The 11,819-nt window shown below is 34.6% G+C and overlaps 1 protein-coding gene across 3 annotated transcripts in view; it reads left to right on the forward strand.

The window, feature by feature from the left end:
- The window catches only part of LOC128880299 (putative polypeptide N-acetylgalactosaminyltransferase 9), a 38,547-nt gene extending 35,210 nt beyond the window's left edge, over positions 1 to 3,337 (forward strand). For all 3 annotated transcript variants that reach the window (XM_054130228.1, XM_054130229.1, XM_054130231.1), the window contains 2 exons: positions 346 to 474; positions 1,301 to 3,337. In XM_054130228.1, the coding sequence (XP_053986203.1) occupies positions 346 to 474; positions 1,301 to 1,441 (270 nt within the window). In that variant the 3' untranslated portion in view covers positions 1,442 to 3,337. The remainder of the gene's footprint in view (positions 1 to 345; positions 475 to 1,300) is intronic.
- The last annotated feature ends 8,482 nt before the right edge of the window (positions 3,338 to 11,819 follow it).

The following is an 11,819-nucleotide window of genomic DNA, read 5'->3' on the forward strand; positions in this document are numbered from 1 at the left end:
GATGATGATGATGATGATGATGATGATGATGATGATGATGATGATGAATACGTTCTAAAAATTTGTAGTACTCAGTTGCTTTAAATTCGACGTTACTGAAATGTGGAGAACGTGTATTCGACACAAATTGAAATCATTGGTGGACGTATAACTCCGGAATGGTTGAAATTTAATATAAATGGAAATGTTTGAAAAATGCAACGAAGGTGGTTGTTGGAGACATCCGACAGATATTCAGGTTTCTGGAATATTTCCGGTATACGTACGTGGCTGTCAGAACCATCGGTCGTAGGCAAACGTCTGAGGGTAAAATTCACGAGCATTAATCTCGATCGTTTGCTACAGTACTGGATGTTGAGCAAGACCGGGGAGATCCGTCGAGACGAGTCGTGCTTGGATTACAGTGGCACTGATGTCATCCTCTATCCTTGTCATGGTAGCAAGGGGAATCAACAATGGATTTATAATCCTCAGGTACGTTATCCCGAACATTCGTGTAAGTTATTGGTGTCATTGGTCAAGTAGCATCACGACCGTGGTGACATCGCATCCTGATTAATTGTATTATCAATTAAGGCGTAACAATTAACACATTCGCGACCACTGACGTGAATAAAAAATTGGGAGCTACTGTTGCACTAGGGAATTACGAAACGAGCTTACATTGTGAAAACAGGCTTACAAGTTTAAAATAAATGAACTTCACTCAATTAATTAATTTTGGTATTTTAGAAAAAGCTTTTCATAATTTTTTCGTAACCAGGAATTGAAGTATAACTGTGATCGAAGGAGACTCATTGACTACACTTGATTACATATGCATCGACACGAGATGTAAGATATTCGTATCATATTTACACCGATTCAAAATTGTGCAATAGAAAGGTTAACTAAAATGAATTAATGAATAAGCTGCATGCAGTAAACACTATTTCGTATTTTTTCACGCATAATATAATGAGATCATCAAAAATAATTGAATAAATATGCCAGCGGTCGCGAATGTGTTAAAATCTATTTACACATATCCGTAACGTGTCAGTTCCGTATCCGTTCAGTTTCGTAACGTTCCATCGGTGTCAGTGATTTTAATATTCATCTGTTGTTTTTGAGTGGGCATGTTCACACACGTCCGACACCGCTCCATGACGTTATCGATACGGTACGGATACGGAACTGACACGTTACGGATATGTGTAAATAGACCTTTAACAAGCTACCGATCGGTAAACCGATAAGATAGATATTTGAAACACTGTAAAATAAGATTACAAGTATTAACCGAATATTCCGTTTTCAGACGAAGCAGATCAGACACGGTAGCAGCGACAGGTGTCTGGCGATCACGGAAAGCAAGCAACGTCTGATAATGGAGGAGTGCTCGCTGAACGCTGCCAGGCAGAGGTGGTCCGTCGAGAACTACGATCCGTCGAAGCTGTGATATCGCGCCTTTTCACGCAGCCAGTCGAGAAACACCGGTCGAAGGTTCGATCGGTCCGGTACTTGGATGTCTGGTCCTCGTTATTCGGTCGCCAAGACCCGTTTCGGCAGATAGATTCTGTGGTTTCGGGGCCTGGGCGCCTCGAAACACCGTCGACCAGACGCTCGAGATCGACTGCGAGAGAAAAGGGACGCGAGACTTCCTCGTGAAAGTAAATACCAGCCACGTTGAGGACGAGGCTTCCGTGCGGCGATAACGACGATCCGAATCGACGATCGTCGGCTGTAATTACTAACTGTAAAACAGACGAAGTGCAATAGATACTATCGACTTAAGGGTGATCGAAGAGGGACTTCCCCTTCGACGAAACGCTGTAACTGATGTACAATGAGACGAAACGTTAGGGGTACGGTCCGCGAGCGCGTCGAATTTTTTGGGAAACGCTTTCGCTGGCATTGAAGAATCGAGAGGTTTTCCGGAGAGGTTGCGAGAATCGGAACGAATGGCGCTAGGATTTTAATAGTTTTCCTTTTTGCGTGGATTGTTCTGATGTTCTTTTAATTTTTTTCGACGTTCAACCGGAATCCAAGTTCGTTTATTGGATAAACGTGAGCGTTTATAATGATGTTTACCCGCGAAGACGTTGAATATATATTTCTTAGGGATTGTTTAATTCCTTGAGCAATGGTTACAGAGTTAGGATCGTTATGTTTTGCAAACTTTGATTAACTAGATGTAATAAGTGTGAGAGGGTATCGCGCACCTTTACTTACTGATCTTAATGATCGAAGCAAGGTTTTTACGGCTAACTGCGTAGTTTAAGGCAATAATTAGGACGTGGACGATGCGCCGATGCGTCAATGACAGCGAAAAGCGTGTCAGAAGGATGTATTATTTAGATTTTATTCGGGTGTAACGGGCGAATGCGATTGTATCGACTTCGAAAAGAGCCTCGATCGTCGCGATCGTCCGTTGGTGGTTGATTTGAGGAGGATCGAATGATGCGAGGTGCTTATGGCAAGTGCCATCTCAGAGACAACGAGGTGCTCCATTGGAAATCAACGAGTCGCCGGTGATAGAAAATTGAGAGTGATTTAAATTCAAATAATTTCACTGTCGAATGGTAGGAATGATAAGTAAGAATAATTAATCCAGATATCGACATATCATACTTTTAAAAATATTTTAAATAGGTACTGGTTTAACCAAAACTGCAAATATGCAGAGTGTCTAGGACTAAATATTTCATGAATTAGATGCCAGTTATTAATGTTAGCAACATGTTGGATATGTGAGGATTTTTGTTTAGAATAGCGTTCATTGATGATCACATATCAGCAAAGAAACGTCTTGTTGCTTACTTCCTTAATTGTACTTTAAAATTAGTTTATTTTCTTAAGTTAGAACTAGCACGGCATTGATTTATGAAAAACATATCAATTTAATTTTATATAGGAAGTCGTGCATTAGTGACGTTTAACTTTAACTCTTTAGAAATTTAAAATTTTTAAATTAACTTAAAATACTATTTTCTAATCAGTATAAATGAAATTATGAAAGTACTTGGAATATTTCGCAGGGGCATTTTTATAGAATCGGTTGATTACAGCCCAACTCGGAATCATTATAAAATATCAATCAATCGAATTATAAATATTATCAGCTCAATAAATTAGAAATTAGTTCTCATTTACCCGTGACGCGAGAACGTTTGATGAACTCCTTTTAGTAATATGTATAAATAGACAAATCTGTTACGATTAATCCCGTAATTAATTTGTCAAATACAATTAAATATGGTGCTTGTTGGGTAAGAGGAAAAACCACATTAGGAGGCCAAATTAATTTTTTCTTCACTTTGAGAATATTTTAGGCATGTTTTCAAGTACATTTGGTAATTTTGGTAATTCCCAATTTTGTTATCTGAAAGCAACGAAATTTTTTTGCTTATATTGCCCACATGTTTCCTAAAAGTATAAACTAAACTGCGGTCAAAAAAGTTGAAAAATTGAATTTTTTAGAAGTGCTTCAAGGAAGCGCTTTAAAAGATGTTTGGTTCATATCCAAGGCATTTAAATAAAGTAAACGCATGTGAAGTTTCCAAATTGTCATTCCTACGGATTGGAGAAATGTGCTTTCGAAAATAACGCGATATCTCAAAGATTTTTGTTTGAAATGATTTGTAAATATTACTATACGTGCATCAAAACGTACCTAAAATATTCTCAAAATTAAAAAAACTTTAGATAAATTCTTCTCTATAAAAAAAAAAATATCCCAAGAAACACTTAATACTTGGCCCCCTAATTTCCTCCCTTAATGAACTATGCAAATTTATGAATTCGACCACCATCGTGTGAATCAAAATTTTAATATATCCATCTATAGACGACTCGTTGAACACCCGTTGTCTCTCTGTCGTATTCTCTGCGCTTACGGTAGTATCATACATTCCAAGATGGAAATCAGGATGATTTCAAGTCCGCGGGCGATGGGAGGAACCCTTTTTCTAATTAATTTAACCCGTACGTAGTGTGTAGGGACAGAACGCGGACGAGTAAAGGTACACATTCCGGTAAGGTGTAGGACGACTTTTGTACATTCGTGTAAAGTATCTTGATGCCAGTTTAGATACCGCCTAAAGTAAGATTCCGAGTGTATGTGCGAGAGTAAATAATTTGCAGTGCACGTGACCTTGAATCACGAGTTCTCGAGCAGTATTCGTGCAACCCTTTGTTGCCTGTTACTCTTCCAATCGATTTAATGAAAAAGTTGTCAGAGAAATGATATTTGCTCTAACCAGAGATGGGCATATTTCTTACCTAGATACAAATTTTCAATGACAAGAAAGAAGATGGGCAACGTTTGTTTAGATAAAATTACAATTTGCAATATAAACATTACCGTCTACCTAAGACTTGAGAATATATTTTTATAAATTTGACTCATTGTCATAACAGGCAGAAAAGATTTAGTTACCATTGGTGTATCTTCTAACCCTGTTGAAGTAGTATCGATCTTCAGTTCTAGTAACAAAAGTGACATCTAGTCTTTATCCGTTAAAAGTTTTCCCGAGCCATAGGTTACCATTGGTCGGGGGAGAATCAACTGGTTGCTCAAGGCCACTGTCCCCCACCATGCAATTTGGTTACCCACCGTGTCTCTTAGACCAATCGATGTGTTAGTATCGTGCAAAAGTGGGAGACACGTGTACCCTATATTGGAGAGAGTGACCTTGACCGAACGATTTATTTTGGTCTGTCTATGTCTACAATAGGATTGCCCCTATAATCTTTTATGAGTTTCTTGTCTAATAATATTTCCATCATCAATATATACCAAGAATTTTAGTTAGAAAATTAATCTAGTTAAAGAAATTCGCCAATCATACAGAATCTTAATTTGAGCAAATAAAAGGAAGCACAAGTTTAACAGCATTAATTTTAATTTCTCTTTAACCCTCTATAAATGTTACTCTGAGATCACATACTCGTATATCTATATTTTTGAAGACTGATTTCATCTTCTTCATCTTGTCACAACTGTAGAGCAATAGTATGGCCATCGAGAAATCTGTTCAATGTAGATGTTAGTTAAATCTTCTCACACCAACAGGAACACAGTTTAACGCTTGTCTTAATCCTCTGTTACGCAAATTTTATTTAATTTTCTAAGAAGGAAATTGTTTTCTCCTTCAGCATACAGATTTAACAAGAAGTGACTAAATCTATAAGGTTATTAAATTAACGGATTGTTTCTATTGAATGTCCAAATGGTTACATTATAAAATAGAGAGTTGCAATTTACCATTTAATTCATATTTCATGATCTACAGTCATCGTTGTCCTTTAATATAATTATTTTTAAAACTCATCAATGATTTAAGCTATAGAGGGTGAAAAAGAAACTCGTCACATTTTACAAAAAATTGAACGTTCACAACTTCCAAGTCCCATCTGTCACGAAAACACACAATGTTTCTCAATGACTTTTCCTTATAGTGCACATCAAAGGGTTAAGAGCTGTGATTCAATCGGATATCATAATCTGCAAATGTCTGTGCGTGCCAACGAAATCGTGAATGCCGCTGCTAGTGCGTGGGCGATTGTATGATATTCAAATTCTTCTCCACCATCACCGATCACTATTGCGAATCATTAATCAGCGTGTTGCGTACACTGATCTTTTCGCGACACTTCACATATCCATATAAAAATATCATCGCTGATTTGTATCGAGCCACGAGAGGATTAAACATGGCCTCGTGCCATGTTTTTTCAACAATTCTGGTTGCCAAGTTAAAATTTGAAGTTGACCGCAATTAATACAAATTTATAGCTGATTGTGGTAGGGTTCAATAAGATTAAAAAAAATTTTCTATAATTGAGTATGCTAAAATAATGCTAAAATTCAAATTACTTTCAAAATTGATTGAATATATTTAAAGAGAAAATAATATGTGAAGTAGTATTATTCATTGACATCAAACCAAAATATTTTATTACATGAATGACATTGATCTATAATTAAATAAAACAATTTTAATAGTATGTCGGCAAACAATATATACGTAACAAATTTAAATAAAAATTGTTTTTAATCTTTTTTCCCCTAAAAGAAAGAAAATAGATTGATATATTATTTATCCAATCCTCATTGGATAAATCTTACATTATAAAAATCGAAAACATTCACGTATTCAAATATTTGCTCTCGATGAATTTAAATACTGCTGCAAGATCGATACTCATCTATATTTCAAAATAAATTCGAATCAATTGCAGTCACTGCAATCATAAATATATAATATAACAGAATATGACGTTTGATTACGTCAGCAATCAGCTATATATTTAAATATAATGTTAAGTGACGTCAGCGTCCACCAGATATGTATTTAAAAATGATTCTAAATGACGTCAGCGGCAACCAGATGTATATTTAAAAACGACATAAATTTACGTCAGCAGGTGCGAATGTATTATTATCAAAACTTGAAGTTCACTGGATTTGCAATTATGCGAGTAGATTAGCTCCGTCGACGCGAAATCCAGACGTGGAGTGCATCGGTGATTGCAATCGCGTGCGGAAGGAACAAGCATTCGTCGAAACGTCGGGATGAAAGCTTAATTACAGTTGAATCGAGTTCGATTGAATGCTCAAGGCCATTTCGCCAACTGTGAATTGTGTCAGAGCGTATCAGGTGAAGTAATGAGGGTAGCAAAATGACGTGGTGGGGGTAGTGGCCTTGAGCAGTCAATCAAGTGGGAAGTCTGATCTACAGAACAGAAATTAAAACTTTGTTTTTCTTTTAATTTAAGAAAAACTGTCTGACCTATTGATTGTAAATTTTGTACTCATTTTTGTGGATATCTCAAGAATTTGTTTAAAATATTCATTCTCAAGTCATAGACTATTGTATTGAATTATGGATTGGCAAATATCAGAGCCAAACAAACTAAACGTATTTCTGCACTATTGTTGACAGTTTTGACGCCATATTTAATCACCTTCAGGCACAACAAAAAATGAGTTTAATCTGTAATAACGAGTACAAATATACTGTACTGAATCCAAATTGAAACAATACTTATAGTTTACACATAATTCTATCAAAGTTCTAAGTCAGGCTACTTCTTTAATTTCGATTCGACTGCTTTCATTCAAAATTCTTGAATGGTCGTTTCAAGCACTTCCTGGCACGCGTTTGTCGAAAACGTCGACGCAGAACACTTCCGCAATAAATGAAGATGAATATACGCATGACCAATGGGTGCCGCGATTTCATCGCGATTAATTAAGCGGAAATGGTGAACATGCATAATAGATTTTAAGGTGGTGTAAGATTCTTTTCTTCGAATAACCGATGAACGGACGAATGGAATTCAACGAGAACGTTTATACAGATAGATATATACATATATTATAAATATATATTATATATACGACATTTTCTACATTTGGTAAGGATGTTGCATATCGCAAAAGAGGGGAGACACAATGATGATGATAAGAGATATAACGGACAGCCGAGCGACGCTGGTCGCACGTTAATTAATGTAATATCGAACGTGCCTTATTTCCTGTATATATGAATATTATTATCACTATTATCATTACTACGAACCTCTACCGTAACGTGCAAGTATTTGTGTTGAATAAATCGATGTTGTTTTATGTTATTGGTGGAGATCGACTTTTTATTTTCACTGTTTACTCATTCATCTGATGCTCATGTTCTGCAAATGATTCGGGTAATCTACAGAGATGATTCAGGTCGCAAAAGTGTAACAAAAATTGGTAAGATTTTAGTGTTTCGGAACAAATGGGGTTTGGAGGCAAATATTCTCTAACAAGGAATGTTTTCGATCATTTTTTCATTTTGTTTCGCCACATTGAATCCGCCATGTTAAATTTCTAATTTTTGAATTCAGATTTGGAATCAAGGCCTCCAAAAAATCTTGTATGCCAAGTTTAATGGAAATCGTTCAGAAGGAAAAATGTATTCTTCAAAGGGGTAAATAATTAAGGATAAGGATAATTGACTATCGACAAGAACATTATTTATATAATAAATTAAGTGTAAATTAAGTTTATATCAAGTTTTATGGATCAAAATGTTATAATATACTAGAAAATGTTGTATTTTTTCGTATAAATTTTGAAAGGTCACCTTCTAATATGATAACAGGCCAAAATAAAAAAATACGTGTCGAATTTTTTTCGATTATTTATATCTATGCAAAGATTCAAAATAATCAGAGGCAGACATTTCGAGAACATTCCTTGTAGAAATGTTATACTAAATAAGGCATGACAATTTTACAGGGCCAAGCAAGCTATTATTTATCTTATAGTCTTATAGTGTAGTATTTTTATAAATACAATTCAGCAACGATTACTGAGTTCTGAGATGTTCAAAAAGTTAAATATTAAAACGTAAGGTTTTTGTCACAAGACTAAGTTACTCTTATTTCAATTAAAGACATCTTTCCAAAGGTATACTTAAAGTAACGCAGTTCAACGTTTAAAATTATGTTCATCGCATTTTTGTTAACCTCATAAATGATTAAAAAATACAGTATTTAATTCATACCACAACTAGCTTAACAAGACTACATTAAATATAATTAAAATATACAAAAGCATGAATTAAATAAATCAAATGTATAACCACAAAATAATGTGCAATAAGGCAATGACCTTAATAAAGTAAGACCTTCTTTTCCATCGATAAAGATAATTTTTTCAAGTAGATATTAACATTTTGTTCATGTCTGATATTTTTATGCCTTTGTATCCATTTTTGTCAGGAAACTTCTATTTTTATTTCAACGTGCATTTATCTTTTTAACAGTATTAATAACAAAACCGATTAATATGTATTAAAATAAAGAAACAATGTATATTCTATCTGGATTTGAGTACTAAACTTTAATACAAAAGCCTATGCATATTTCGAAACGTCATTTTATAACATTATACGTTCATATAATTATATTTCGCTCAGCTATTCCTCGTATTCATTTTCCTTTGTACTTTGTTTCTTTCCATTGTCAAAGCATCGTGGATCCCTTTGACGCGGTCGATTTACATAATTGCGCCTGATATTGAATCGAGAGTTCACTATGAAAGTCGGTCATGACACAGTTTCCATCAACCTTGAACTATTTCGGTCTGATCATAAATTTCCATTTCCACTTCAGCGACATTTCACTGTGGCTGATTATTAATGAATCGTTAAACACATCAAAATAATGTTCAGCCTCCTTTGACGACCTAATTATTTCGTTGCTCTTTTTTTTTTTATAATTTCCTATCTACCCATAATATAAAATAATAAAAATTGTTGATTTATTTACCACAGCCAAGAATGGCTCGCAACAGCTTGAAATAAACATTTTTGTTCTGGTAATTGCATGATCACCAAAAGCTGCGTGTGTTTATCGAACCGTTTACGAATTATCGAGGGGCTGGTACGGAAACCAAAATGAAATCGTTCGTTATTCTCGCGCAGGCGTCGTGAGCGTCGGGACGTCCCTCGCCAAAGGAATACGACTGACCGAGGCGTACATTTTTTTCCAGAAATTCTATAATAATTTCGACACGCTGTATTCCACTGTATTTAACATTTACACTCGCGACATATTAATTTTCTATATTCAACAATTACACCTACTTTCATATATAATATTTTTAATTAATGTATATATATATACATATATAGTGGCCATAGAGAAATCAGAAGAAAAATGTACACAAGGAATATGAGCTCAGTATCCTGCTGTGAATATTATTTTGTTAACCATAAAGTATTCATCGTCTTTGGTTAATAAGAATTATTTATCCATTGATTGCGTTTATAATTTATTAGAAAGGTATTTTCTGAAATAGTTGCAGTAGTTAAAGCATTTTGGATGTTAATATGCGACACGTGTTTTCCTGGAAATAAGTATTCTTAGGCGATCGAAATACTCATGCTCCTCCCGGTGTTTCAGTCGGGATAGCTACTTGTTGCGGTGCCAGGAGTTATTGATTCGTAGAGAGAGACGAGCCTGGATAAAGCGCGAAGGTAGTTCCTCCACAGACATGAATGGTGGTGGTCCACAGAGCCAGATTTTGAGCTTGACCCGGATTCGGTGGAGTTCACGTTACCTTCACTTTCGTTGCCCACGTTCTAACCCAATGTGAATCATCGAAAACGAACCATCAAATAATAATAAATACGAGAAATTATCTTTGTCCCGATGAGAGATAGCAGAAACATTGCCCAAACTTGCATTAATTCTGTTAAAAATTGTAAGTGACCACTAGTGTCGGAAGTTTTATCCAAATATCTGTACTATTCGCATAATTCGGATATATGAATATTTGAATGCCTGAATAAATAATCCGAATATACTAATTCGATCCTTGATAATTATAATCCAAGCAAACAGAGAAATATACGAAGATTTGCGACTCTGTACTGTAAATAATGATTTTAATCATGCATTCGACGTGAGAATGTTCCAGATAGTTAAAAATATCCGAATAATCCGGACAATTCGAATAATAATGACAGCAAGCTGTAATTTTAATTTAACACGATTCTGTGCTTCTATAATAGTTGCATCAATAATGTAATTGAAGTATAATGTCGGATTAGAGAATTTTATAAAATTATTTAATTCTTTTTAAGGTTTTTTTGTAAGTTGGTTGAATTTTAATAAATAATTGTTTATCTAAGGATTTAGCTATGTAAATTAAATCGATATTGGAATATTCGGATTTTTTTGGAAAAAATTTGAATGTTTGGGTTACGAATACTTATTTGATTATTCTATTTCTACGAATGCTTCGATATCTCCGAAATTTGTTTACAACCGCATTTCGACATGAAATTCAAGACGTCTTTGCCAGACCATGCACTACAGTTTAATATAAATAAATAATGGTTAAAATTTGTTTTCATGGAACCATAAATCACGGAAATATTCGGATGTTCCTATTTAAATGCTCCACTCTGTATAATTTTCAAGTTCGTGTATCTATCGATGGGAACACATTTGTAATTATCCAAACTAAAAAGGGGAGAGTGGACAAATAAGGGATATGGATTATGAGTAATATATCCGAACAAATTTATTTTGAATAACATACTGAATGAAAGTAACAGATTCGTAGTCCGTGATTTTGATTAATAATTGATAAATCAAAGGAAGAGATTTTTTCAGCTGCAAAATAAACATTATTTGGCACTTTATTTTGCGTGAAAGGTACGATTATTATGTTTGAGATAGGAGTACTGAATTTCTGCGAGAAACTTAAGTATTTTGTACGCACATCAGGCGATAAACAATGTCCGGGCGAAAGTAGAGGGTGATTAATTGTTTATCCAGTTACTCTGGTAACATTATTGAAAAACATGTTTTCGTGGAAAACTCGACTAAAGTTTGCGTTGTGTATGCCCATTAATCAATCATAACTTTCAAAATAAATTGTTAACTTTCGTAACCTTTTAAATTTTCACCTTTTTTGGAGCGCAAAATATTCACCAAAGTTGGTACTTTGATATTACAAAATTAGAAAATTCGATTCGTTTCAGTCTCACGAACCCGGTTCACCTTTGGAAATAGTACCACAATTTCTGTAACCTTTTAAATTTTCACCTTTTTTGGAGAGCAAAATGTTTTAAAAGTCGATACTTTGATATTACATAATTAGAAAATTCGATTCGTTTCACTTTCACGAACCTAGATCACCTTTCCAAATAATTCCACGATTCCTATGACCTTTTTTGAAGAGCAAAATATAAATGTAAAAGTCGATACTTCGGTATTACAAAATTGGAAAATTTGATTCGTTTCACTTTCACGAATCCAATTCACCTTTAGAA

Source organism: Hylaeus volcanicus, chromosome 7 (genome assembly GCF_026283585.1).
Source record: "Hylaeus volcanicus isolate JK05 chromosome 7, UHH_iyHylVolc1.0_haploid, whole genome shotgun sequence".
NCBI lineage: Eukaryota > Metazoa > Arthropoda > Insecta > Hymenoptera > Colletidae > Hylaeus > Hylaeus volcanicus.